The 26,598-nt window shown below is 50.1% G+C and overlaps 2 protein-coding genes across 3 annotated transcripts; both read left to right on the top strand.

Moving 5' to 3' along the window:
- Positions 1-2,402: 2,402 nt before the first annotated feature.
- Hoxd9 (homeobox D9) lies at positions 2,403-3,782 on the top strand. The gene is made up of 2 exons (XM_038336791.1): positions 2,403-3,195; positions 3,541-3,782. The coding sequence occupies exons 1-2, from the start codon at positions 2,403-2,405 to the stop codon at positions 3,780-3,782; spliced, it is 1,035 nt and encodes a 344-aa protein (XP_038192719.1).
- A 6,064-nt stretch (positions 3,783-9,846) lies between these two features.
- Hoxd8 (homeobox D8) lies at positions 9,847-11,093 on the top strand. 2 transcript variants are annotated; one of them, XM_038336795.1, is made up of 2 exons: positions 9,847-10,417; positions 10,801-11,093. In XM_038336795.1, the coding sequence occupies exons 1-2, from the start codon at positions 9,847-9,849 to the stop codon at positions 11,091-11,093; spliced, it is 864 nt and encodes a 287-aa protein (XP_038192723.1). The 2 variants fall into 2 exon arrangements, with proteins under 2 accessions (XP_038192723.1, XP_038192722.1); XM_038336794.1 differs by having other exon boundaries at positions 10,798-11,093.
- Positions 11,094-26,598: the final 15,505 nt, after the last annotated feature.

Below are 26,598 nucleotides of genomic sequence, written 5' to 3'. Positions count from 1 at the left end.
CAAGACAACCAGGCCCAGTGACACCAAGGCTGGGTGAGTTCTCTCATCATACTTTACCTTGGTTCCTTTCTGAAAGGGATTATGTTCCGCCATTACCTTTCAGGGGCCCACATGGATTTTTTTTTTTAAGGAAAAAATGAAAATATTCTCCCCAGTCAAATCTCTCACTATTATAACAAAGTGCTCACTGTAGCTGAACAGTGAGACAACTGAAAGAGAATTTGCAGGTAAACGTGACTTCCCAACAAGTCCAATGGTCCTTTTACACATAGATTGGAAAATTCAAGCCAGCTTCTGTGGAATGCGCACCACTGAGCCAGATCCATCTGGTCCTGCCAGGGAAAGGGGACGAGGTTCTTGTGGGAAGAGGTGACCGAATTCGTTGCCCTAGGTCCGGCCTGTGGTTTCATCCCATCCTCAAAGACCCATCATAAAACAGGTTTGTTTTTTTTCTTTCTATTTCTTTCCTTCCTTCCTTCCTTCCTTCCTTCCTTCCTTCCTTCCTTCCTTCCCTCCTTTCGTTTTTCCTTTTTCGTTTTTTAAACACAGGCCCTGTTCCTCCCCAAGAACAATCTCTGTAGTCTCTCTCGGAACTTCGGAGCCCCCATCCAAACAGTCTCAGTACCTAGTGTTTTAAACTTTCTTCCCCAAACCCCCAATCCTCCCAAGTTCCAAGACAGATCCCCTTTGGGGCTTATTTCCTGGGGCTGGTAGAGAGAGGTGTCTGACTCAATACCAGCTTGAGAGGACTGGAATAAATTTGCCCCTGATTTACCTTGGATAGGCAAAAAAGAAGAAGAGCAATATTAACATCTGCGTTTCTCCCAGCGATGTGGGGAGTGCCATTAGTTTCTGATAGGGGGAAACCTGGGCTACAGGAAAAGGCCAGGCCCACTGAAACAAAATCAGAGAGCCATTCGTAAAGGCAATCAATCAGGCCCTAAGTAGCCATTTACCCCCTTTCTTTCCGGGGCTGGAGGTGGGCTGGGAGCCCTCCAAGGGTGCGCTGGGCAACTTGTAGAGCAAGGAATATGCCCTTCTCAATCGCCGCCGGCCTTGCGGCTTTTGTCTCGGCTCCCAGCCGGGCTTTGTACCATGGATTTGGGAGTGACAATGGGCATTTCTCTCAGATTCAAGGCTGCCCGGCCTTACCTCTGAAGGCAAGGAGGGAAAATTGAGAAGGGAGTGGCTCAAAGACCTGTCCTTTCCTCTGGATTTTGAAGACATCTTCAGAATCCGTTTGCAGGCCTCTCCATGTGAAAGGCACGCAGCGGCCCTGCCCACGGAGATGCGATTCCCGCCGGCCTCACTGAGGCAAGGCTTATTTGGCCAGTGAGAGCTGGCCTTGCTGGCGTTCGGGATTTTCCCTCTGTGGCATGTTTTTCTTCCAGGCCATTCCAGAAGGCCAGAAAAAGATGTGGCACCAAGACCATCACTGGGACTCCTTGGGACTGCAGTGCTCACCGCCCATCCGAGGGTAGAGAGAAGCCCCTCGCAGGCCGCCCCTGCAGAGACCGCACTGAGCTGGACCAGGCCAGGGAGTCCCGTTGCCCCAGCTCACCCCTTGGACCTTGGGCGTGTGCCTAGCCTCACGTCGAGGATGTCTGTGTGGCTGCACGGGGACTGTGTGAGTGTGGTAGAGGGAGGGGGCCCTTCGAGCTGCTCCATCCGTCCGTTTTATTAGGGACACATTAATCTATAATCAAATACACCTCATAAAATTTTTATTGAAAGGCATAATATCATTACAGAGGTCTTCCACCTGTTTTAAACAACACGACAAGCTGTGAGAGCGTGTGTGGGTACGTGTGGGGAGGGGTGGGCTTAGGTAAGAAAAGAGGCGAAGGGAGAACAACTCCCCTTGGGCGCCAGGGGGCCGCCCTTAAAGGCCTGCCTGTCTGGGGCAGCACCCGGCCGGCCCAGAGTCTCCGGCTGTTCCGGCCTTTGGGTAAGCGCCTAGGTGTACCATGGAAGTCTGACCCCCAGGGCTCAGAGCCCAGGAGTCAGGGAGCCAGAGCCGGGGTGGAGACTGCAAGACTCAGAGCAGCAAGAAGAGACGAACAAATAGTCCCCAGCGCCTCCTGCGGCCGCTGTGAGGCCTGTGGTCGCCGCCGCCACCCGGGCGGGCTGGGCCGGGCCAGGCCGGGCTGGCGCGTGGACCTGGGCCCGGCAGCTCTAATTGCAGAGCTCCTGTTGATGATGATTTTTTTTTTTTTTAAATCACAGCAGCCCCCAGTTTAGCGGACTGATTTACTCCGGGTATTGGTAAATATGATCACGTGGGCCGCGCGACCAATGGTGGTGGCTGCAGCCTGCGAACTAGTCGGCGGCTCGGGCGCCGGCGAAGAGCGGCTCGGCGGCGGGCAGTGTAACCTTGGGTGGGAGCGCGCGGCGCCTCAACAATGTCGTCCAGTGGCACCCTCAGCAACTACTACGTGGACTCGCTCATAGGCCATGAGGGCGACGAAGTGTTCGCCACGCGCTACGGGCCACCAGGGCCTGGGACACAGGGCCGGCCCTCAGGTGTGGCCGATGGCCCGACCGCCGCCGCCGAGTTCGCCTCGTGTAGTTTTGCCCCCAAATCGACCGTGTTCTCCGCCTCGTGGTCCGCGGTGGCCGCCCAGCCCCCGGCGGCGGCGGCGACGATGAGCGGCCTGTACCACCCGTACGTGTCCCCGCCACCCCTGGCCACCGCCGAGCCGGGTCGCTACGTGCGCTCCTGGATGGAGCCTCTGCCCAGCTTCCCTGGAGGCGCGGGCGGTGGCGGTGGCGGTGGCAGTGGTGGCGGCGGTGGCGGAGGCCCGGGTTCCGTTCCCAGTCCTGGCGGCCCAGCCAACGGGCGCCACTACGGGATTAAGCCTGAAACCGGAGCGGCCCCGGCCCCCGCTGTAGCCTCCACCTCCTCCTCCACCTCCTCGTCCTCCTCCTCCAAACGGACTGAGTGCTCCGCGGTCCGCGAGTCCCAGGGGAGCGGCGGCCCAGAATTCCCGTGCAACTCGTTCCTGCGGGACAAGGCGGGGGCAGCGGCGGCGGCGGCGGCGGGAGGGAACGGGCCCGGGGTGGGTATCGGGGCCGGGCCTGGGGCGGGAGGCTCGTCTGAGCCCTCAGCTTGCAGCGATCACCCGAGCCCGGGCTGCCCGCTGAAGGAGGAGGAGAAGCAGCAGCCGCAGCCGCCGCAGCAGCAACTTGACCCAAGTAAGTGCAAAAGAAATTGCCCCCTGATTTATTGCTGAAACCTGTAAGGCTCGAATGTGCAAAACTGATAGTTTTACTAACCTATAAAAACGTCTAGACGCCTACCCAAGCCTAGGCGAGCAACATGCATCCATAAAAAAGCTTCCCATAACCACCTACCTTGGGCGCGCGGTTTGTACGGTAAACAGAGCGCGGGCATTAGGGCTTTTTATGATAATTCCCCCCAGTTGTGAAAAGCGTCCATCCTTGGTGAAATTAATTTAACGACCTTTCTTCCCCACCCTGTGTCTCTCCCTGCTTCCCCTCCGCCCCTCGCTCCCTGTCTACAAACCCCCCTCTTCTTAGACAACCCCGCAGCGAACTGGATCCACGCTCGCTCCACCCGGAAAAAGCGCTGTCCTTACACCAAATACCAGACGCTGGAGCTGGAGAAGGAATTTCTCTTCAACATGTACCTCACCCGGGACCGGCGCTATGAGGTGGCCAGGATTCTGAACCTTACAGAGAGACAAGTCAAAATCTGGTTCCAGAACCGTAGGATGAAAATGAAGAAGATGAGCAAGGAGAAATGCCCCAAAGGAGACTGACCCAATGCAGTCCCGGCCGCAGCGGTCAAAGGCAGCGGATTTTGGTTTTGGTTTTTGTTTTTTTCCTTTGTGGGTGCTTGATTCAGCAACTCGGACTGTTTTCTTCTTTTTTAGGTAGAAGTGACTGTGTGGTTGGTCTCTGTGAGTTATTTGGGGACACTGTATTTGCTCGCATATGTGTTGGAGAAACCAAGTGGCTTTGGGGTTTTGTCCTATCCCCCTCCTTCCCTTTCCTACTCCGTTGGTTCCTTAGGAAATGATCTATTTTGTGGGTGCACGCAGGCTTGATGAAGCCCCCTCCTATGTAACTGTCCCTCATGTTTCTGAAAAGCGCTGTAGTTTAGACTCACCCCATCCAGCCTCCCAAACAGGGCCAACTATCCAATTCCGAGAATCTGAAGGCAGAGAGAGATTATGGACACCCCCGCTGAGATCCCAGCCCAAACGCAACCCAGCTGCTCACCGCAGGAAAGCCCCTTTCCTCAGAGGGCCCATGGGCTGACTTCCAGTGAGGCCTACCGAGAAGTCCTGGGCCCTGGGGCATCGCGGGGTGCGGGGAAGGCTTAGTCCTCTGAGCCCAGGAGGAACTACTCTCTCCCCAGGAGGGCTGGACTCCCTTTGAAGGCCCCCTGGTGCTGGCACTCCATGATTTTGCTTGAGGACCAGTTGTAAAATGTAACCGCTTCCAACAAATAAATGCTGATCTGAGCAAACGGAGCCCAGCCGCTGGCCCTGAACGTTGTGTGACTGCTCTCTGTGTCTTTGCAAAATAACATGACCATCAGACTGCCCCATCCCTAGGAAGGGACACATTGCTAAAAGTTGGAGGCCCTAGCACCTGGAGGGTCTCTAAGGTGTCTTGGAGCTTCCTTTTGTGTGCGCACACCTGGCCGAAGAGAACAATTTTGGAAGGTATCTGGGTGCTTCCCCTTCCGTGCTGCCAGGGCCACAGTAAATTCCAAGCCCTAGGCCCTGAGTGAGCCTCTCTGCAGAGCGCCAGGAACAGGGAACCTTATGCTAAGGTTTTGACACAGCATACCGCTGGCCTACTTCTATTCTGGAGACCCAGCCGCCAATCCCCATCTCCAAACAAGGGAATAGGCAACTCTACGCTGTGGAGTAACTCCCCCAGGCCCGTGAAGCTGGCTGACATCGGGAGGTCCCAGTCTGTTAGGCAGTGAGCATCTGCCCCTCCCCACCACAGCCCCAAAGTGACCTTAGAGGATCCAAATGGTCAAGACACTCCCCCCCATACCCTCCTCCTGCCACCCCCTTCCCTCCACCCTGCTTCTGTGTATGTTTAGCCCCCAGCTTGGCCCTCTGAGGACTCATTGAGAGGCTAAAATGAAGGTCATTGTGAGGGTTCAGTCTGATCACTGGCGTTGCAGGCCCTAGAGGAGGCCACGGCGCCGGGTAGCCTGGGATGGGCGGAAGGCGGGGGGCGATGGCAGAGATCTTGGGGATCCTGATGAAAGAGGGGGACTCCAAGAAAAAGCAGATGGGGGCTGGGAAGGAAAGCCAAGGCCCAGATCCGGCTGAAGGTGCTGCATCTCCCCCGCCCCTTAGACCGTGCGGATACCTACAGCTCTTTGAAAACAGGAAGAGCCAAGGTGTCATAAAGCCATCGAGTCGGCGAGACGTCTGGAGGTAATGAGTTTACAACAGGCCAGGCGCTTCGCTTTGAAACCATCTCATTTTGATGTTTGTGGGAGGAAAGGAAAAATGCAGACAAAACTGGGTCTTAAAATCTGGACAATAAAATATAAACAAGACTTGGACCAAGAAGGCAGGGGCTAGGAAGCCCCCCAGTGAGGTGTGAGCATCCAGAAAAGAAAAATGAGAGGTGATATATTTCTGAATTTCTTTTTAAACGGGGCGAACCTTAGAGGCAGCCTATAACCGGTGGCTCTTCAATATTTTGACTGTGGCCATGATCTATCTGGTCCTTTTAAAAAGAAAAATAAGACAATGATACCCCTCCATTACTTGAACTGGGAAGCCAGTGATCTTGAGCCATTAACTCAAGCAAGCATCTCCTGGAATGATGTCTTATGGGGAAAGGGGACATTACACGCCTCTTCACTGGCCCGTCACTCCAAATTCCCAGCAAAAATATGGAGAATTGTTCACTTTTCACAACACAGTCATTACAGCTAGATTAGCAGAAAATATTTCTGAAAATGAGAGACAGAGACAGAGACTAATTTAGAAAAAAAAACCCACCAATTTGGTAATACTTGCTTTTAAAAAAAGGACACACACACCGCTTATCCAATTCGGTTCAGTCATTTACACAATTTAAAAAATCTCATTTATTATCTGGAGAAATTAAAATAAACATAAGCCCAATAGGGACTTTCCAGACAGGCACATGGGATGCAGAAAAAAGCTTTTAATTTGACTTTAATCCGCCCCAAATTATCCAGTTTAATGGGCCCAAAACGTTAAGGTTAGAAGTTGAATTAGCAAATATACATCATTTAATGTTGAGACTAACAGCCTTTAAGAAAAAAAAAAGAACAATATTTGACTTCTAGAAAATTTTTAGCTGTCAAAGTGGCCAGTTTCTTGAAAAAACAAAAGACTCATCAATTAATATTTTTAAAGTTTTGATTTGTGTTAAACCTAGCCTATCCTACAATTGTATCTAAAAAGCACAGCTGGGAGATTACAGAAAAGGGCACTTGCCGTGTCTGGCAACCGACCTGCTGGAAGCTTTGGCAAACACACTACTTGCAAGCTCTTGTGAGCCCAAATGAGAACTTCCTCTGCATTCAGGAGCCCCCGTTTTGCTGAAATTGACTTGTTGAAAGTCGAGGAGATGAAGCATTATTAGTGTCAGCGGTCCAAGCCCAAGTCAAAACTGAAGAATTAAGATTAGAATTGGTTTGAGGGACATGAAAGGGAAATTAAACTCGGTTAGCTCGCGACGGCATTTGGCCACTAGAGGGCGCTATTGCTCCACTTTCTGATCTCGTAAAGCTAGCTTTGCGGTGGCGGAAGGTTTTGATTAAAAATATTTACAATCTTACTTTTAATCTTAAATTAGAATAAATTTAACAAAAATAAACAACGTGAACTATTAAATTTTCAAGTCGTGCTTGTCATACATAAAATTTTGGCTCACTCAGCATTTCAGAAAATCTGGACGGCTGTGTAGAAACTATAAAACGTTAAGTTTAATGCATTCCATCAAAATAGAAATGAGTAAAAGCACAGATATTTACGAAGTTAACTGCGCTCTTCTTCCTTTCGAATAACAAACGGAATGCTTAAATAAAATTGAAAAAACCCACATTATTTCATCATCAGAGGGAATGTGTTGCTGTTGTTGTTTTAATTAGGCCAGAATATGTAGAAATAACCCTGTGTTAATGGACAAACTCCCAAATATATGGAGTTTTTAAAGTGCTGGGTGTTACTGAGATGTAGGTCCTCAATTTTGGCTTTTTGCCCCATTCCATTCCCAAATCCGTGAACTTATTCAGTGTTCAAATATACCCATTTCCCATGAACGTCCATGCCAAACGGTGGAATAAAAGGGCACAATTACCAAGTTTAGCTCCAAGGTTTTATTGAAAAAAATATTTTAATTGGGTATTGCATGATTGAAGTTCAAACCCTTAATAGTCAGAATTAGCTGTTACACTTCGCAGTTGAAGGATAGTTGGAAGGAAAACAAAAAGAAAATGCCAAAACAGCCTTGCCCTTAACCACCCAATAGCAAGTTGCCCATACTCTACTGTCAGGTTTAATAACGCGGGCCTTTAGCTCTCCAGACTCGTTTGTTTACCTTCCCCACGTTCAGCTTTCCTTGTAGAAAGAATTGAGTCAGACACAACTACCAAATATGCCTTTCTGTGTCGACCTTATTTATAAAACGAGGTTCAACCCACTCGGACTGACCTCAGGATCCCGTCCACATGGGCTGAGCAAACCCACAGGGAACGGAAGGCAATCTCTGGCCTGCTGCATCCCCGAGTCCATCTGGGGGTTTTGGCATTTGTATTTGGCCGTGGAAAGTCAGCGCGGTGTGGTAAGCCAGAGTCTTTGGCGAGCTGGGGTGTATCTTCAAGGTCTGTTCTCAAGATCATAGGTGCCCGCCAGACACCGATTGTCCTGAAGGATAAACGGTTCAGCACCTAAAGCTGGAGGAAGGGAGAAAGGAGGGAAAGATGGAAAGGGGGAGGAGGAGGGAGAGAATAAATATATTTATTGGACATTCAAATAAGAGAAAAGAGATGCAGGCGTGTGGGGAAGCAGTTGGTAGTGTCTAACCACACAGCTTTTCACAGCTGCCACAATCCTGACTTTGGCCCATTCCTGAACACGCGAGCCCTGGATTTCCTCAGAAGACTCTACTTCCCTTCCTCACAAAGTAGCCTCTCCGGAGCCTTCTCCTGATTTTCTCTCTCGGGGGGGAAAAATCAAGTTTAAGCTCAGGCCTGCACCCAGTCTTGGTAGTTATTGTTCGGATTTGGTGTGTGAGCTAAAGTCGTTAGCAGAGTGCCTGCAGCAGCCTGGAACCGGCGCCATCCGAATGCCGTCCGGGAACCCGAGAGAGCCTGGCCCCCACGCTCTACCCGGGGCCACGGCCAGCCCAAGTGCGCTGGGCACCCGGGTTGGGACCCTCGGAAATGCCACCCACCCTGGCGTGAGGCCTCCTACCCACTGGGAACGTTCCTGCCGCTCTTCTCTTCACGCCCTCAGCTAATGTACCCTTCCCACACCCTCCAGCCTCACCCCCCCCCCCGCCCCGCGCCCAACCCTGCCGTCTATCAAGGGTGAAATGACGGAAACTATATTCATGGGCATGATTTCCATTAAATATCAATTAACCTGGGAGCCTCAGCCGGGCAGGCAGTGCGTGCGTCAAGGGTAAATGTACGTCTCTTTTCCACAAGGCCTGCTGGGCTGGAAAAAGCAGGACTCTGATTCGCTTTGATAAGGCCAGGATTTGGAGGCCGGATGGGGCTTTTCATCAGAACCGTGGAAATAGGCCCCAAACAAATACGAGGACCAAGCCGGCCACCTCGCCAGTCCACGTTCAGAAATGGGGAGAAAGAAAAAAAAAAAGGCCACGGCCAGTCCCTGCTGGGCACTTCCCTGAGCTGCGGGGCGACAGCGTTCCCTCCGCAGCCTCCTGGGAGTGACCTCCCCGGCTGCCCTAAGGCTAAGGTTCGGCCGCGCCCCCCCTCTCTGCCGGCCCGGGGTGGAGCCCCCAGGAACCCTTGGCAGTGCGGCTTTATGGGCCCCCTTTAAGGCTGGCGGAGGCATCCCAGGGGCCGGCGTGAGTCGTCCCGGCCCGCGCTGGGGCCGCTTCGCCGCCGGCTGGATCCCTCCGCGCGGTTATCTCGCCCCCCATCTCGCTGCCTCTCCTGGCAGCGGCGGGGTGCGAAAATGCCTCGCCGGCGCGCACCGGGGCGGCAGCCTCGGCGGCGGCGGGGGCGACGGCGGCGGCGACAGCGCCGGGAGGGGGCGGCGGGGGGTGGGGGTGGAGGTGAGAGGTGGCACCGGGCAGAGGGTGTGTTTGCTTCTCGTTTCCCTACAGAGCGGGGGCTCGTGAGAACCCGAGCCTAAGCGTCCTCCCCGCGGCTCCGCGCGCCGCACTCTTTTTCCCACCCCCCCCCCCCGTCCTGGGGTTGCGCTCGGGCCGCCCGGTGCCCGGGGAGGGACCTGGAGGCCGCAGGGCAGGTCACCGGGGGCGTCGGCGAGTAGACCGCGGCCCCGCGGGCGGGCGGGCGGGCGCGCGCCGGGGGAGAGGCCCGCAGGGCGGCGGCGCGCGGGGGCGGGCGGGAGAGGCCGCGCGGCCCGAGAGGGAGGCGGCGCGAGGCCCAGGCGGTGGCGGCGGCGGCGCCGGCGGGAGAGCCCGACATGAGCGCCCGGCAGCCGGACGGTCGGGCCTGAGGGGAAGCGCGCGCCGGGCGGGCGGGCGGCGACGAGGCCCGGCGGCCCCCGCGGCTGCAGCAGCCGCCCCAGAGGCCCCCGCGGCGGCGCGGCCGAGCCCCGGCGCGCCCCTCACCGGCTGCGCTCGCCCTCCCGCCCGCCCGCGGCCGCCGCCCCGATGAGCTCGTACTTCGTGAACCCGCTGTACTCCAAGTACAAGGCGGCGGCCGCAGCGGCGGCCGCGGCGGCCGCGGCGGCGGGCGAGGCCATCAATCCCACTTACTACGACTGTCATTTCGCGCCCGAGGTCAGCGGCCGCCACGCCGCCGCCCTGCAGCTCTATGGCAACAGCACCGCCGGCTTCCCGCACGCGCCCCCGCAGGCGCACGCGCACCCGCACCCGCACCCGTCGCCGCCGCCCGGCTGCGGCGGAGGGGGCGGCCCGGGCCCCGGTCAGGACTACTTCCACGCCGGCGCGAGCAGCCCGGCCGCTGCCTACCAGGCCGCCCCACCTCCTCCTCTGCACCCTCCGCCTCCCCCCTGCGGCGGGATTGCCTGTCACGGGGAACCCGCGAAGTTTTACGGATACGATAACTTACAGAGACAGCCGATTTTTACGACCCAGCAAGAGGCCGAGCTGGTACAATATCCTGACTGTAAATCGTCCCGTGGTAATATTGGCGAGGACCCAGACCACTTAAATCAGAGCTCGTCTCCTTCTCAAATGTTTCCCTGGATGAGACCACAAGGTTGGGATGCGCTTTTTTTTAAAGGAGGGAGAAAGGGGAGAAATCTGCTTTCATCTCACGTTCAAGCTTTAAAACTCCCCTGTCCTTTCCCTCTCCCCCTCCTTTGCCTTCTTTTGTAGCCGCTGTGACTCTTGTACATAAACTAATACGGACTTTTTTTTTAAGTATGTACAGATGATAGGGACAGAATAATTGCGAAGACCTTGTCTCTGCTTCTCTTGCCTGCACACCCTTTATCTGTATCAGAATTAAAGACAACTGTGTATTTCATCTCTTAAGTCCGGTCCAGAAACTTGCAACAGCATTCAGAGGCGTCAACCACTAAAAACCAAACAAAACACGTTGATTTTCCTCCTCTTTTTTCCCTTTGTTTTCATCAGCAGCTCCTGGTAGACGGAGAGGAAGGCAAACCTACAGCCGCTTCCAAACCCTAGAGCTGGAAAAGGAATTCCTTTTTAATCCTTATCTGACCAGGAAGAGAAGAATCGAGGTCTCCCATAGCCTGGCCCTCACGGAGAGACAGGTAAAAATCTGGTTCCAGAACCGGAGGATGAAGTGGAAAAAGGAGAACAACAAAGACAAGTTCCCCGCGTCCCGGCCGGAGGCAAAGGACGGAGAACCCAAAAAGGAAGGCCGTGAGCTGGAAGAAGATGGAGCCGAAGGCCCCACAAATTAACGTCTAAACGTTAAAAACGTACCGCAGACTCTTAAGACTAACGATCAGCCGATGCTGGTGGGCGCCACCTCCCCTCCCCCTTCCTCTTTGGGAAGGACTTTACCTGTGTTTCACGCTACCTTAAAGTCACTGCTCTTGAGGTTTCTGCGCTTTGGAAGGGATTTGGGCGGTTTTTTTTTTTTTTTTTTTGGTTTTGTTTTGTTTTAAAAAATTAGTTTGTAGCATTGCATAGAAGCAGCCCTTGAGCTGCCCCATAGAAGGGTAATTTGATACCGACCGTGTAGCTATATTTTTATAATGGTAGTTTTTAATGTCTGAGCTGGTGATTTGCCTCAACAACGTAAACTTCCTAATGATCAGCACTAAATGATCGAATATAAAATGCTTTATTAATCAAACAAGTGCACTTGAACATTTTAAATCTTTATGGTGAGATGGTGAGTAAATGAGTAAATTAAAAGAAGTCTATTGATAATTTTTTTTAAAAAAATATGCCTGCAGAATATTTACTTTATATTATTTGATTAAATGTATTATTTATATTTTTCTCTCTGCTTTTGTAACAGTGGTTCAGGTGTCTTGTGGTTTACTTCCAGGTTTCTTTGAGCATTTTGTAAATGTCTGTCAGGGTAGAGTCTGGGCCAAACATTGGAAAAGCACATTAGCTGAAGAGTGCAATGTATCTTACTGGCCAGGCTCTTGCGGCTTCTGAAACCGAGGCAAGTGTTGTGCCGGTGACAGGAGTGTAAGGATAATGTCAAAATCGACATTTGGCCGTGCTTCTGTAGTCCATGCGAAATTATGGCAATTGAAGGAATGATCTAGAGAATTAATACTTGAAAACTATTTGCAACATTTTCATTAACTTTTCACTCTGGCAAGTGGCCTTGCTTTCATTTTGAACCCTGCTTGTGAGCGCCTGGGATTTCTAGGTCTCTGTGCCCTGTGTCTCTGCCTTTTCAAGTAGGTGCCATATTTATCTGTATTCTCTTTGCACTGCTCGCATGCACCTTTCAAGCCAGCTTGCTGCGTTCATCTCCGATGTCGGTTGGTACGTCCCTCCTCTGCTGTTCTTCAGGAAAGCCATGGCCTTACCTATTTGAAACAAGCCCTGAGTATAAACGCAGGAACTGCGAGTGTAAACAGCCGCTCCAGAGCATAGCTCCTTAATAAAGAAATGGACCTTCCTAAAGAGCAGAGCTGATGTCTTTGAGCGCGTCACAAACAATGGTCAGGGCTCTCTCTCTCTCTCTCTCACACACACACACACACACACACACACACACACGAAGGCAGTGGTTTGCTCAAGCCTTGTATTTGATAAGCGGATGTGGAACATATACTCTCCAAGCTGACTAATAATAACAATAATAGTAATAATAATAATAACAAATGATGGACTGGGGCTTCCTTCCAGAGGGGGCTGACTATCCATGTGTCTTCTTGCGTTAAATAATCCTGGCATGGTACTGTGCCAGCTTTGAACTTCAGAATGATTGCAGTCGAGTCCTAGGCCTGGTGACCTAGAGTCCTGGTTACACCACAGCTTGGTTCTGTAGAATCCTAGCTGAGGCTGGCGTTTGGCATCTATTATTAACAAGATATCCATTTCCCATTTAGGGCTGCTCATGCAGCTGCCTTTTTATACAGGGTTGGGGGAGAGAAGAGGGGAAGGAAAGGAGAAATTCAAGTAAAGTCTCATTTCTTTTTGAAAAATGGAAATGCCTCAAAGTAGACATTGAGAGCTGGCTGCTTTTTGTTAGCCATGTTTGCTTTTAAAGATGTAGTTTTTGTTTTATTGTTAATTTCCAGAGTGGTTTATATTACACGGGTAAGAAAAGAAGATTCTTTAGTCTTGAGCCAGGTTCACTGCCAGGTGCTGGTGGATCTCAGGATCGGGACTGGCTGAGTTAGAGGCAAATGCCCTGCTCTCTAACCAGGGAAGACATTTGCTAACCTAAGCCCAGAAAGACAGTTCTAAGTCAGGAGTGTCCAAGGCTTAAACATTTGCACAGAGCTGACAGCTGCAAAGGCCAGAGCTGGATTTGGGGACATTTTGCTCTTGTGTACTGCTTGAATCTATGCTGGCTGGAACAGAGCAAGGGTGCCTCCGGCTGAGAGCCTGGCTGGGAAAGAACCTTAGGCATAAACTACCTGAAAACCAGTGCTAGCTAAATTCCAACAGTTTTGATTTAGGGAACTCTTTAAAATTTGTTGTCTCTGAGCTGGAGAGATGGCTCAGCAGTTATGAGCACTTGCTCTTGCAGAAGAATAGGGTTTGAGTCTCAGCATTCATGTGGTGGCTCACAGCCATCTATAACCCCAGGTCCAGGGAATCCAATGTGGTTGGTGCACATATATACATGCTGGCAAAATGTTTATACACATAGAATAAAAAACAAAGTTGCCATCTCCAACTCAAGAATGCCCCTCCAAATAGCACTCTTCAAACTGGAATTTGACAAAATTCAATTAGGAAAAGGACATACTAAGTGGATGAATGGGAGTGGAAATCAAGGATGGAAAGTAGGGTAAAAAATGCCTCTTCTTTGACATTCTGGCAATCTACACTGCTCTGGAAAAGCAGCTTTGGCCCGCTACACTGTGGTAAAATCCCAGCTCATGTTCAGACCATTGCAATAGCCAATGTGTGGAGCTTATGCATTTGTTCATATACATATTCACAATGAAGTGTTGGTAATGAATATAGAAGTGAATGCTTCCTAAGAAAGAGCACAGGTCTGTCTCCAAATAAAGACCTTGAGAATCCCTCCCCCACCCCCCTTTTCCTCCCCAGGCTCTAGACCGCCCCACCCATGATGGTGTCTTAGTAGAGGATTAGCGGTCGGGAGCGCTGCACAACATTGGCTCAGATCTGTAAACAGTGAAGTACTGAAGTGAGAAACAAACGTCTTTTTTTGCTGCATAAATTTACATAAACCTTTGGAGACCCCTTTGCAAACCCTGGGAGCTTTTCTGCCCAGAAGGGAGACTCAAGAGAGGTCTATAAAGTGATTAGGGAAAAATTAAGACCCCCTCCATGTTAACACTGACTGAAAGAGAAAAGCCGTCTGAGTGACTAGGCTGTGTAAGAGCCAGAAACACAAAACGAGGGTGTGGTTCTTACTTCTTTCTAGAGAAAAGTCAGTTCAAGGGTACCCTGTTGGAAGTCCCACAATACACTGCTTGCCTCCGCACAGCGCACAGCGGACAAACTGTGGCCTGGCCGCCTTTCTATCTGGTCCCTTCCCTCCTCCTCTAAACCACAAAGGCAGGTAACAAAGTCTGCTTTATTTGGGTGGAGGGAGATGATGCAGAGACAAATTGAGATTAGTTTCTAGAATGTTTTAGAACTGAACGATCTCTCTACCCAGTTTCACGTATACCGGGCGATGTAAACTGTTCCTGACCAGGGAAGGAACACCAGCTCGCCCATTCACGTGTGTAATAGCGTGGTGTTTAATACAGTGCACAAGATTTCACATCCAGCATCCGCCCTCCATGGTTTTGGTGCTTGCTGAATCCTCAGATGGCTAGAGGTGGAAAGGGGAAGAGAGAAAACATTTTAATGGACCAGCAAAATTAGGGCCCATTGGCCTTTTCAAGAAATAAGACTTTTGCTGACAGATGGTGGCAGAAGCCCTTTAACTAAAATTATTCAAGGTCATCAAAAACTTTCTCTTGGGTTACAAATGGCCTGCACAAAAGGATGCTGTGCATTTTCTTCTTAAATAAGTTAATACTTAATAGTTACTTACTGGGTGTGAAGATATTTCTGGCAAAGAACTTATAGTTAGAAACGTCTTGTTAGAATGTTCTGAAAAGACCGAACAGGGTAGTGACCCTTTTCAGGCAGGCTTTGACAGCTGGCTGGCAGTGCCCATGAGAGCAATGTTGGAGGTCAGCCAAGGACACTGGCTTTCAGGTGGAGTTCACCAGAGAGGTTGCCACTGACAAGGCAAAGGGAGATATGGTTCCAACCTTTGAGGAGAAATTTTTTCTAGATTGTTTTTATCATGAACAGATAAAGCCCCTCTCCTCTTCAGGAAGGTATTAAGTTTTCAATGGTCAAACACAGGGAAGAGCACAGAGGACTGGAATTAAATTCCCCAAAAGTCTTTATATCTGAGGACCTAAAGTGAGGATATTGGGGGGGGGGGCGGTCTTCCTTCCTGTGGGTCTCAGCCGTGGGTGCTCAAAATGGTATTTCGGAGAGGCAGACAAGTGTCTCGAAATATTTACCAGCCTTTGGGATGGGCGACTGCTCTCCCACCACAGAAACTCCCAGGAGGCCCGAGGGTCCCAGTTTACATTGGAGTCAAGTGCGACAGGAGCTTGTGCTTTCTTGGCCTGTGCAGCCCAATTTTCTGGGCAAGATTTGGGATGTGGCTTGCCTGAGATGAGCGGGTAAAAACGGAGAGCGCCTGGCATTCCTTCTGGACAAGTGTTTTTGTGAGGGAGTGGAGGAGAGAAGCCAAGTGACCAACGTAGGGGAGACATGATACTGGGGGGAGGCGCTGTGGGGATGACATCCCCTGAGGCTGAGCACTGCCAATACTCATTTTCCTCCCACATGGCGGCCAATTGCAAGGAGGTTTTAAGCCAAACAAAAACAAAAATGCCCAATAATTCCTAGAAAAGGTGTGTGTGTGTGTGTATGTATGTGTGTGTGTGAGAGAGTGAGAGAGAGAGAAAAAACAGAGAGAATAGAGAGAGGGAGAGAGACAGAAAGAGAGAAAGAGAAAGACACACAGAGAGAAAGAAACAGAAGAGGGATTCGAAGAGAAAGGAAAGAAAGATAAAGAGGAAAGAGGATGGGTAGTAACGAGAGAGAGAGAGAGAGAGAGAGAGAGAGAGAGAGAGAGAGAGAGAGAGAGAGAGAGAGAGAGAGGAGAAAGGAGAGGAAAAACATGGCGCTCGCGAGCTGTATGTGCAAAATCCGCAAGGAATTGCAGTAAATTCCTTTTTGTTTGAAGAAAATTTACAACTTGGTAATAGACCTTTTTATGACCTATTTGCGGTCGTCATTGGCTGCGGCTGGTCATGTGCAGGCGCCGCTCGCCTTCACGGCCTTTTTCCTGATTTCCCAGGCGAATTTGCCCCCGCATTCTGCTTTCCCAGAGCCTCACCCCCTCTTTTTTCTAACCTTTGTCTCTGCAGAGGTGGGCTCCAGTCGCCGACTGCGGGATCGCGGGGTCCGCAGCGGCCTGGGCTCCCGCCGCGTCTCCACCACAGCTCGTCCCGGGTGCGGATCCTGGCTGCCTACGGAGCCGGCGGGGAGCCCAGAAGGAGCCCAGGGCGCCGAGCCCCCCGTCGCGGCTCACACTCCTGTGGGGAGTCGCTTGCCTGCTCTACCCAGGCAACCGAGGCCGCGTGCTTCCCACCCGGTTCCTCCAGCAACATGAGCCCGAACCTGCCGCCGAGGGTGCGCGCAGCCCGGCAGCGCCCGATGGATTCCAGTCGCCGCTGGGGCCGACCGCCCGCCGCTCGGCAGCCTTCGGGTAAGAGCCGCCCTCCTGGCGCCCGAGCTGCCCGCGCCACCGCCTCGGGCAGTGGGTGCCACTTTGCCGGCGCCCTGTATTACCCAAGAACCCGGGGGTCGCACTTTGCGTCTCTATCCCTAATGCATGTCCTTTGGGGCTAAAGGTGGGGTCCTGCTGTGCTCAAAAGTGCATAGGGGACTCGTTCGTTCCCCCCCCCCCCATCCCTTGGCTTGGAAACCCTCAGATCCGGAGGCCCCCACCCCCACCCCGGAATCCACCCTGGGAAGAAGAGTGTACAGATGGCTTCAGGAAACCTCAGCTTGGCTGGCGAGGGGGGGGGGGTGTCAATAAAGGTTTCCTATAGTACAGAATACTGTGCTTCCGTGGTTTGACGGTGGTCAGGGCTACGATAGGTTAACAGGTGTTTTTCGAGGCTTGGGGCTGGGTGGGGTGGGATGGGGGTGGGGTGGGGTGGATTCTGTGTACTCAGGATGTGTTTCTTGAGTGAGGCCAATTTTTAGGGTTTATAGTTTATTGGGCCTTGTGTATGAAATGACGTCTTAGTTATTTTAAATCGTTTCTCTAATCCTGGGGGGGGGGGGACTGGTAATAACTCAAGCAAGGGTCCTCCTACATTCAATAATGTATCAGATGAATTTGACCTATTTTATGTCACAAAATGGATGTTTGTTTTGGGATGTAAGATCAGAAAATCTGGTGCAGGTTTTAGGATATACCCAATAGATATTAGAACAATGCGAGGCATTTCTCAGTTCAAACATCGCGTATGTTTCTCATTTGTCAGAGTCGTGAAAGAGTAGATTTTTTTTGCTTTCTAAATGCATTATGATGTTTTTTTCACTTACCAATGAATGCCACACAGCAACATTTCTTACTTTGAAACACGACTGAACCAATACACACACACACACACACACACACACACACACAAAACCTTTGCAGAAACTAATGCTGTTTTCCCCAACAATTTTGGATGGTGTTTGAACATGCATTTTGCATCTCCTGTTTCCTATTCCTTCATGAACACGTAGGGGAGCAGCGAAAGCTCAGGCGATCTGCCGCATTGCGCATGAGACGGCACGTGGTGGTGGACTCCAGTCCCCAAAGTGCCTATCGATAAATCCTTATCGTTTGCCCAGATATTCCAGTATAACAGTGTTGGCTGTGCAAAGTATTTGTGAGCAATAGGTGGTATATCTATAGGAATGTGTTTTTAATAATTAAGAATGGAATCACCCTCCTTTCAAAATGGAGGACTAGTTGATGCCTGTAGAATTGTCCGGGGTCAGTGACTCTGAATGCTCAGTCTAGAGTTGGATTTTTTTTTTTTAATTTGGAGTAGCTGCATCTTGTAAGCAGTTTCCTATCACACAATGACACTGAGATGATTCTCTGGTAGACAGAAGAAGCATTCCCTTTTGGAAAGCCAGGTCCTTGTTGGGTGTATAGGCCCTGTGGCAAGGTCGGTTGAAGCTGGGTGGGGCTGAGGAGGAAGACTTGCTGTTCTGAGACCGGGTGGAGCTGGGGGTAAACTGGATGTTCTGCTGGCCAGGTTGTAGGTTTGGGGTTTCAACTGCATTTTCCTGGGTTTGGTGGTCCAGTCTGCTACAGTGACTGAGATGGTCGTGATTTCACCGAGGAAGGTGACGCCATGTGCAGATATGGAGGATCCAGGCAGTCTTTGTAAGCCTCATGGTAGCATAAAAGCTTATTGGGAAGGAGTGGTTGATTGCATCCTGAGAAATGAATATTTGGCAAGTCGCACATTTTCTCTCCAACAGTGTAAGAGGCCATTGCCACCAGAGCTGCTTTCATTGTTTCTGCGAACCTAGCAACAAAAAATATAAAAGAAAAAAATGGAAAGGAAAAGAAACGAAATTTTTAAAATGTTCAGAGCCTAAACGTTTAGAGGTTTGTGGGCACAGTTCCCAGCGTCCTAGGTCCAAACCTCTATTTATAGACTTGGGAGCCAATGTCCTGGCCTTGGTGTCCTCTGATGTGGACGGGAGCTGGGAGTCAGTCTCTGGGAGAACCACGAAAAAGAGAGAGGCTGGCTATCACAAATGTAGCCAAGAACAAGGGCTAAAAACTAAGCGTGTTTTTCCTGTTATATCTTTTTTACAAATACGTATATTTTGCCAGAATTCTGTTCCCTGAGCCTGAGAGGCAGGGAAGCCCGAACAAAGACAGTATTTCACCCTGGGCTGGCAGGCAGCTGTTAGAGGTATTTACGGCCTTGTCGCAGTGCGGCAGCCAGTGAGGGTATGCGGGGGGCACAGGAAGCTGTGGAGAAGCAACCAGGAACTCGGAATTCCGATTTAAATCCAATTTAGGTGCACTTTTTCGGAAGTGATGAAAATAGATACCATTGTTTCAAAGGAAAGCATCCCCTAGACTTGATAGTTTTGCAAAACTAAAGGAGAAATGCTCTCTGAACGCAGGGTGGGGTGACACCACCCCCCATTGATAGACACTCAGGACTCAGGGGAAGCTGTACCCCAGATGTGAAAATTCTGATCCGAAAGAACGCTGAGAGTGTTCATGAACAACATGGAAATTTTGCTGATTTGATGAAACTGGACCAGCAAATTTAGAAAGGTTAGTTGAGGCGTTAATTCAGATTTTCCTGAAAAAGAAAGCTACATTGTCTGCTTCTGCAGATAGGATAGGATTTCCAAGCGCTTCTGCAGCCAGGCGCTGGAGTCGCGTGCGGTGCAGTCCAGGGTACTGTGCTCGAAGGGCATTGCTCAGAGCCTCTGTAGTGCGGGGGGGGGGGGGGGGGTTGCGCACGCATGCCCAGCGCATGTGCAGTGAAATAGCCCAGCCCAGAGATTGAACCAGCACTGCACAGATGGGGGGAGGGGGCAAAAGGAAGAGATAACCAGATCTATTACCCCTCCCTCAGGATTTGCTGCTCGTCTTTTCTTTCAGCTTTTTTTCTAAAAATAGTCGCTGACTTTACCCTTGACCACAATTGCTTTAGATCTACATCTAGACTTACCACCCCACCCAAATTTGTCTGTATGTTAGAAACAGGTTACGAATATGAGTTAGTAGTAGTAAGTAGATTTTCTCCTGGTATGCGTGCATTCCCCCACCCCACCCCACACACAGAGGAGACTCTTGGAAAATACACAGATTTTTTTTTTTCAGACTGGTGCAGTCTGCTCTGGGAAAAAGGCCTTTCTTCCTGGAGCCTGTTCAAACTACCAAACCATCCCTGGATCTGATCTCGTTTCACCAAGCCAGCCTGCCAGCACAGCAGTCCTAAGGCTCAGGCAGGCTCAGCCAAGAGCAATCAAGTAAATAAGTAAACAAATAAACGGCCAAACTGGAAGGATTTTCCTCCTGCCACGCTTCTGGGTCACAAGCTTGTTGTCTGAACTGGGGGTGGGGCTGGGAAAAGTAGCTTCGAGGACTTCTGGACTTCTTTCTGCCTCTCAAATGGACTTGGCAGGACCAACCTCTGATGCCGGGAGACCTCAGCCCCAGGAAAGGAGCGCCTGGCTTTGGGTTTTCAGGGCTGGTGGTGTCCCTGTTCGGCTATCTGGAGCTTTGTCCAGGAGGAGGCGCTGTAGGACAAGCGTCTCGCTGGCTTCGCGGTGCGGCAGATGCCCTGGGCGGGAGGGGAAGGGGAGGACACAAGAGCCACCCCTTCCTCTACTCCGCCCTCCACCTGAGCTCGCACACAATGTGCATAGCATCAGACAAGGGTGGGTTGTTGGTCACTCACCCTCCAGCTGCCCGCAGCAAAGACAGCTCTTAGGTTCTTGGAGCCTGAAGTCTGATTCTGGGGTGAAAGGCCTACCCAGAGAGGGCGTGATTTACGGTTCTCTAGGGACAGGCAACTAGAATCTTAGGGCAAGCTGTGCCTAAACCACAGGACCCCAGTGAGATGCCTTACCCTCTACACAGCCTCAGTCCCTGCCTTTCACTGTGCCCCGAATCCTGGTACCCAGAACGGGCAGTTTGAGAAAGCACAGCATGGATGGAAACCCCTCTTTAGCAAGGCAACTGACCTTCCCCTGCTTCTTTAGAACAGGGCCTGGGCCCCATGACAACTTCCTGACTCTGAAAGCCTGGGGAAATCCCACCATGCAGTGCACAGGGCTACGGTCCTGGAAACCACAGCCCCATCACCTTACCACCGTACCACCGTGCTCACTGCAGGCCTGCTGCGCGCTTTGCTGGCTGGTCCTCCTCCAAGGGCGACACCAACTTCAACTCCTCCTGCCTCACTCATCCTTTGTTGTCCCCTCCAATGTCCTGCAATGTCCCCTCTTCACTACTCCAAGGCAATGAATCTCGGCAAAGGCTCTGAACCCAAATGTCTGCATAAATTATGTTTTTAGGTTCCCCCAAAACGCACTGAATTCCAATGTCAATATGAGGTGTCTGGGCATCCTGAAATCATCCTCCACAATGCAATAAGGAGGATGTGTACTTAGGCTTGAGAGCCATGGGTCAAGAGTCTCTCTTGCTTAGCTCTTTATTCTCCTGATTCCTTCTCTAAGTGTACGCTGTACATTCCCAGAGCCCCTGGAGCTACAATCATGACTGTCTGGTTTGTTTTGTTTTTAATGTTACTACACTAGAGCTGAGTAATTTCTTCCATTTTATGGATGAATTATAGGGTCTGTGGATTCCTCACTTTGGACTTGGAGGGCTCAAAGAGAGCAGTTTTGAAGCTAAGTTCAGTTTACTTGGGTCAAAACCCATAGTCTACCACCTACTTGCTGGGTGACTTTAGGTGAAAAGAACAAAACCTCTAAGCTAAGAGCATCATCGAGGGTTCCTCTAAGAACTTTGCTTTTTTTAAAGACAGGATCTCATTATGTTACCAGACTGCCCTTGGACTTCAGGCCATCCTTCTGTCCCTGTCTCCTGGGTGCCATGGCTACAGGCGTGAGCCCACTACACCTGTCTTCATCTTTTCTTCTCTGTTAGTGCTGTATTGAGCTCAACACTGGCTGCATTAACTATACTTAATAGCTAAGTAGTTAAAATGTTGCTTTGACACATGAAAATTTAACGCTTGATCCTTGCTGTTATTGGTCCTGCTTTCTCATAAGTAACCTTGGCTTTTCCAGTCAACCAAAAGGGACAAACTGGTTTACTCACGAAAGCCTTGAATTCTAGAGAGAATGGAAGAGACCTCAACTGGACATGATGGTGCACGCCTATAGTCCCAGTACTAAGGAAACTGAGGCAGAAGGGTCAGCATTTGAGTTTGAGGCCAGCTTGTCTTTATTTGGAGTTCAAGCCCAGGCTAGAGTACTTAGCATGTCCCTATCTCAACAAAACAAAACAATAAAATTAAATAAATCTTGGTCATGTCTCATCAGCAATGACCTCTTGGGTCTCAGTGTCTAGTGTCTACACATGTCAGGGTTCTACCCAGGAGGAAAGAGCCTTTGGCTCACACTCCCAGAAGCACATTTTGAACTTCTCAGGAGGGCTTGCAGTCTCTCCTGAGCTCACTGCCAGCTCCTTCAGTCCCTTCTAGTGCCACGCTGTTCTGTGTCAGTCGTACCTACTCAGATGTCTTTCTTCTACAGTTCTGGGGCATCCTAGTCTCCTGAAATGAGAATGAGATGCAGTAGGAAAACAAACCAGGCCCCTCTCCCTCCATTAATCTCCCCGCGTCCTGTGACTTAGGCATTAGGGCTATGGTTAAATCTGAACTCCACCTTGGACCAGAGTAATGGCAAGGTCTGCTTTAGGAAGGACTTAGTCTCCTAATTTTCAAAGGCCTTTCCAGTTCTTTGAAACAAACAAGCAAGCATTTTTAAGACAGGGTCCTGTTATAAAGTTCAAACATGCCACAAATTCAGTTGTCCTGCCTCGGCCTCCCAAAGGCTAGCATTGATTGCAGGTGTGTTCCACTGGGCCTGGCTGGGAGTCTTCTCGTTTATAAAGAAGTTCATAAACAGACTTCAGGTTATAACCCACACGTATGTGCACGCTCCCCGAGACCAGGCTCCTACCTCTTTAGCTCTGACTTCCATGACTCTTGCCTACAGATTCCTCCCACCCCCACCACCCTTTTTCAAGCTACTTCTCTTGACTACACCAAGAATCTGAGTTAGATTATCTCCAGAAACATACAGAGTTTCTTCTGCTGTGCCATGTAAAGTTCTGCCCAGAGCCTCAGGGAGCAGCACGGCCGTCCAGTCATCCAATTCCCCTGTCATCTAGCTAGTTCTTTCTAGCACCTAAATACCCTTCTTGGAGACACTGGCATCTTTTCTAGCCTCTGACCCCAAGTCAGACCTCCTTCCCCAGGTTCTTTTCTGGACTGAGAGGTTCTTATCTCCTACTGAGGGCCTTTTCTTTGGGATCATCTCTTCCTTACAGGGGACTCTAAACTAGTAAAGTCATGGAAGAGCGGGGAACTTCAGTGGCATAGTGCCAGGAGGACAGAATCACATTTCTCACTTTCTTAGGAATTCCTGTTCGGTTCTTCTTTGGCTCTACGCCTAGCCTGGGTCCTTAAGCAGGAGTCCTGGGCAGACTCCTTACACCATGTGTCTTTGGCTAGGAAATTCACCCAAAGCCTTACCCCTTCTGTCCCCCGTTTTTCCATATGTTTAGTTTGAAAGCTCACATCTTCTCTAGGCAATAGGCCTCTTAGGAGACATTAGCATGATTTTCTTTAGGGTGTGCTGAAGGTTGACCTGCAGTATACTTGAAATATCTGATGCTGTCTTCTGGAACCCCTTCTCTCTCACCTTCCTGGAGCAGCTCTGGCATCTGCATTGAAGAAGACATACAGGAGACCCTATATCATGGAAGCCCACCAGGCAGAATTCTTAGAATTGGCTCTTTCTGGCTATATGAGATAAAGCAATACCCTGGGCCCTAGTTAGGAAACTAATTCCTTGCAGTTTTGAATGTTGCTTGTTTGTTTGATTGATTGATTGATTTCAAAGGCAGGGTTTCTCTGTGTAGCCCTGGCCATCCTGGAACTCACTTTGTAGATCAGGCTAGCCTCAAACTCAAGAGATTTGCTTGCCTCTGCCTCCTGAGTGCTGGTATTAAAGGCATGTGCCACCAATTACTGCCTCTTTGTTCCTTTCCTGTTTGATTACCACTACTGCCAACATTGAAAATCCTTAGTGAACAGGGTGTTGCCTGGGACTCAGAGTTTGAGACCTTGCCTGTACTTCCCAAATCCCTGCTAGGGATTTCAGTTGTGGGGGTGGGGAGGGTGAAGAACCCTGGGGAACCTGAAACAGGTTGGTACACAGGCTCAGCTTTCCCTGCTGTGGCTCACTTTCTCTCTGCCGGATTCCCACCCTCTCTTTCATTCACAAATCCTAGGAGCCTGGAGATGGATGGAATAACAAAGGAGGAGCCGAGCAGGACGCACACTTCCTCCTTAATCATTTTGCCTGTGAACTCTCAAATCAGAAAACACAGATGTCTGTCTCAATGTATTTCTTCCTCTCCCCCGCACCCCCCCCCCCCGCACCATTTTCTTATGTGCGGCCCCTTTCCTGTTACTCTCCTCTTTATCCAGAGTAGGCCGTGTCTCCCTGTGTCACCTACAGTGACATTTGCAAGCACATCTCAGACACCATTCTTCATCTTTCATAAAAAAGTCTCTCCTGATGCCCAGCGAGATACCAGGCACTGTATGTCTGTCCACACACCGTTTCCCAAGACCTGTCTTCACTCCACTTCCTTACAAAAGACCTGGAAAGCATCTACCCTTTCATTAATCTTAACCTAAAAATTAAAGCTTTTCTCTACTGCCCCAATGTTAATTATCTCTTCTAGGTGATTAACAAGGATTTATTTCAAAGCTGCTCTTCAAAACCTAGTTTCTGAAGGGTTACATCTTAAAAATATGCCACCAGTTGTGTGGGGAGGGAATCAAAAAACCAAAACCAACCAAGCAAAAAAGTCACAAGTGTCTCTTCACATGGCTGATGGGATTTTTTAAAAAGGAGAAATGAATACCCTGGTGTCTGGACTAGTAGCCCCCTGTTTTCTGGCTAGTGGGAGTCAAATCAGAAAGTGAGTTTGGAACTGCACATAGAGTGGCTGGAAATTAGCGTGCAAAGGTCTGTGTGCAAAGACTCTCTTCTCTGGGCTGTGCAGCTTTTGGATAGGAACTGTTGTAACTGCATTGGATTTAGAAAGCATAGCTCTGTGTGTGCTCTATAAATCTATGCAGCAATTCGTTATTTTATCAGAACAGAAAATAATCACATTTCCACAAGGATGGTGGCACTTCTGGAAGGGTACGGGGTCCAATTTTCTTCTTCTTCGTGCCTCCTGGGAGTTGAGGGAAATTTCCTGCATCCCCGACTCCTGTCTCTTCTGTCTCCCACATTCTCCTGTGGCATGCCCATCCCATCCCATTTCCTAGATTTCTCAGTAGAATGGGCATTTCTTTCTTTCTCAGGCTCTCCCTGTGATGGGGGGCAGCAGTGGGGAGGAGCTACTGAAGAGCCTACTCGGAGGTGGGCCTTCAGGTTCCCTTGAGCCCTGCATTGAGTGATTCTTAGGGCACACCACAGGGGATTGTGCACTTCTGACTTCCTGGGCTCAGGTTCTTTAAGGGCCTCCTGTGCTTCCTCACACCCTGGCCCTTCACACCAGGACTGTTTTATGGTTTTATAACCTTCTTTAGAGCCTAACTTGCCAGAGTCCGATGGGAGCTATTCTCCAGTTTCTCACTTCACCAAACCCCAAGTCTTGCTGTTTTAAGCAGTTTGGTCACTTGCAAAGGCCTCTCTTTCAGATCTAAGCAAATTATAAAAACCTCTCTAGGCATGTGGCTATCTTCAGCTTTCCCCAAGCCCCATCCACAACAATGCAGAGGAAACTAAGTGTTAATCCCAGCTGCCTCTCCACCCCCAAGGCCACCCAACCTCTCCCTAGCCACTCTTTCTCTATTGAAACTTGAGCAAAATCTCAAATAATTTCCAACTTTTGTGATCAGCAAGTAAGGAGTAGCCTTTGACTTTCCTATTTACCACATCTAATGCTAGAAAATGATTGAAATAAAGGAGCTGATGGTACTCACAGCGAATGCAGCCAAAGAGTCATAAGACATGCCCACCAACCAGCCTTTTCCAAATAGCACTATCCCCCAATTTAAAACAGCCTTCTCTGAAAAGATGCAAGCTGAAAAGCCTAGGGTATTGATATGACTATGACCTCTCTTGCATTCTGGATATTTGGAACTATTTAAATCCAAGGGAACAGTTGCAGGGAACCTTTATTTAGTGAATAAAAGTTTAAAGCCAAAGGTTATTTATGGTTCTGCAGGGAAGGGACCTGAGTGGCTATTTACAAGCACGTGATTCCAATAAACTTTGTTTTATGGCTTGAGAGTTGACAAGCCAAAATATAATTCCCACCATAAATTAGGTTAAGAGCGTACAAGTGCAGATGCTTCATTCCTGGAGCAGCGTTAGGAAAGTGAGAGGCTCCAGCCAGCGCCATGCTCAGAAGAAGACAGCCCTACTTGCAGCTACCCTACCCACCAGAAAGGAAAAAGAGTAAGTCACTTAGCACCTTCTCCATGATCACTGGGGGGGGGGGGGGGTCGAGCCTGGCCTTCTCTGCCTGAGGAAAGCCTATTGAAGTTATTTCTAATTTTACCCTAAACCTACTTTAATAAATAGAATGGGGACCTTGGATTCTCCCCTCCCTCTCTGTATACATGGGAAGTTAGAAATTGGGGGGCTTCAAGCCCCAAAGCAGGACCTAACCTACGCCCCCCTCCTCGCTGTGGTGGAGCAACTGCTTCAAAAGTAGAGTAAAACAATCATAGTTAGGGGTGCAGAGATGGAGGGGATAAGTGTGGAGAGAGACAGCTCTGTGATAGCTCAGAGCTCATTGCTTGCTGTTCCTAAAGGACTAAAAACTTGAAGATGAATATCAATGGCGGAGGCGGGAACAACTGCCCTGTGTGATCGCTTCATAGGTCCTCCTGCATCAAAGTTAGAAAATTAGTATAAACTAGAATTAGATCAGAGTCCAGA

The sequence above is a fragment of the Arvicola amphibius genome, chromosome 7 (genome assembly GCF_903992535.2).
Source record: "Arvicola amphibius chromosome 7, mArvAmp1.2, whole genome shotgun sequence".
Taxonomy (NCBI): domain Eukaryota; kingdom Metazoa; phylum Chordata; class Mammalia; order Rodentia; family Cricetidae; genus Arvicola; species Arvicola amphibius.
The sequence above is the reverse complement of the archived record's forward strand: the minus strand, read 5'-3'. Positions and strand labels throughout refer to the sequence as shown.

Excerpts from the sequence above, each read along its gene's own strand:
- Hoxd9 (XM_038336791.1), top strand. The coding sequence starts at position 2,403 with ATGTCGTCCAGTGGCACCCTCAGCAACTACTACGTGGACTCGCTCATA. Across the intron at positions 3,196-3,540 it reads GCAGCAGCAACTTGACCCAA|ACAACCCCGCAGCGAACTGG; the intron begins GTAAGTGCAAAA and ends CCCTCTTCTTAG.
- Hoxd8 (XM_038336794.1), top strand. The coding sequence starts at position 9,847 with ATGAGCTCGTACTTCGTGAACCCGCTGTACTCCAAGTACAAGGCGGCG. Across the intron at positions 10,418-10,797 it reads TCCCTGGATGAGACCACAAG|CAGCTCCTGGTAGACGGAGA; the intron begins GTTGGGATGCGC and ends TGTTTTCATCAG.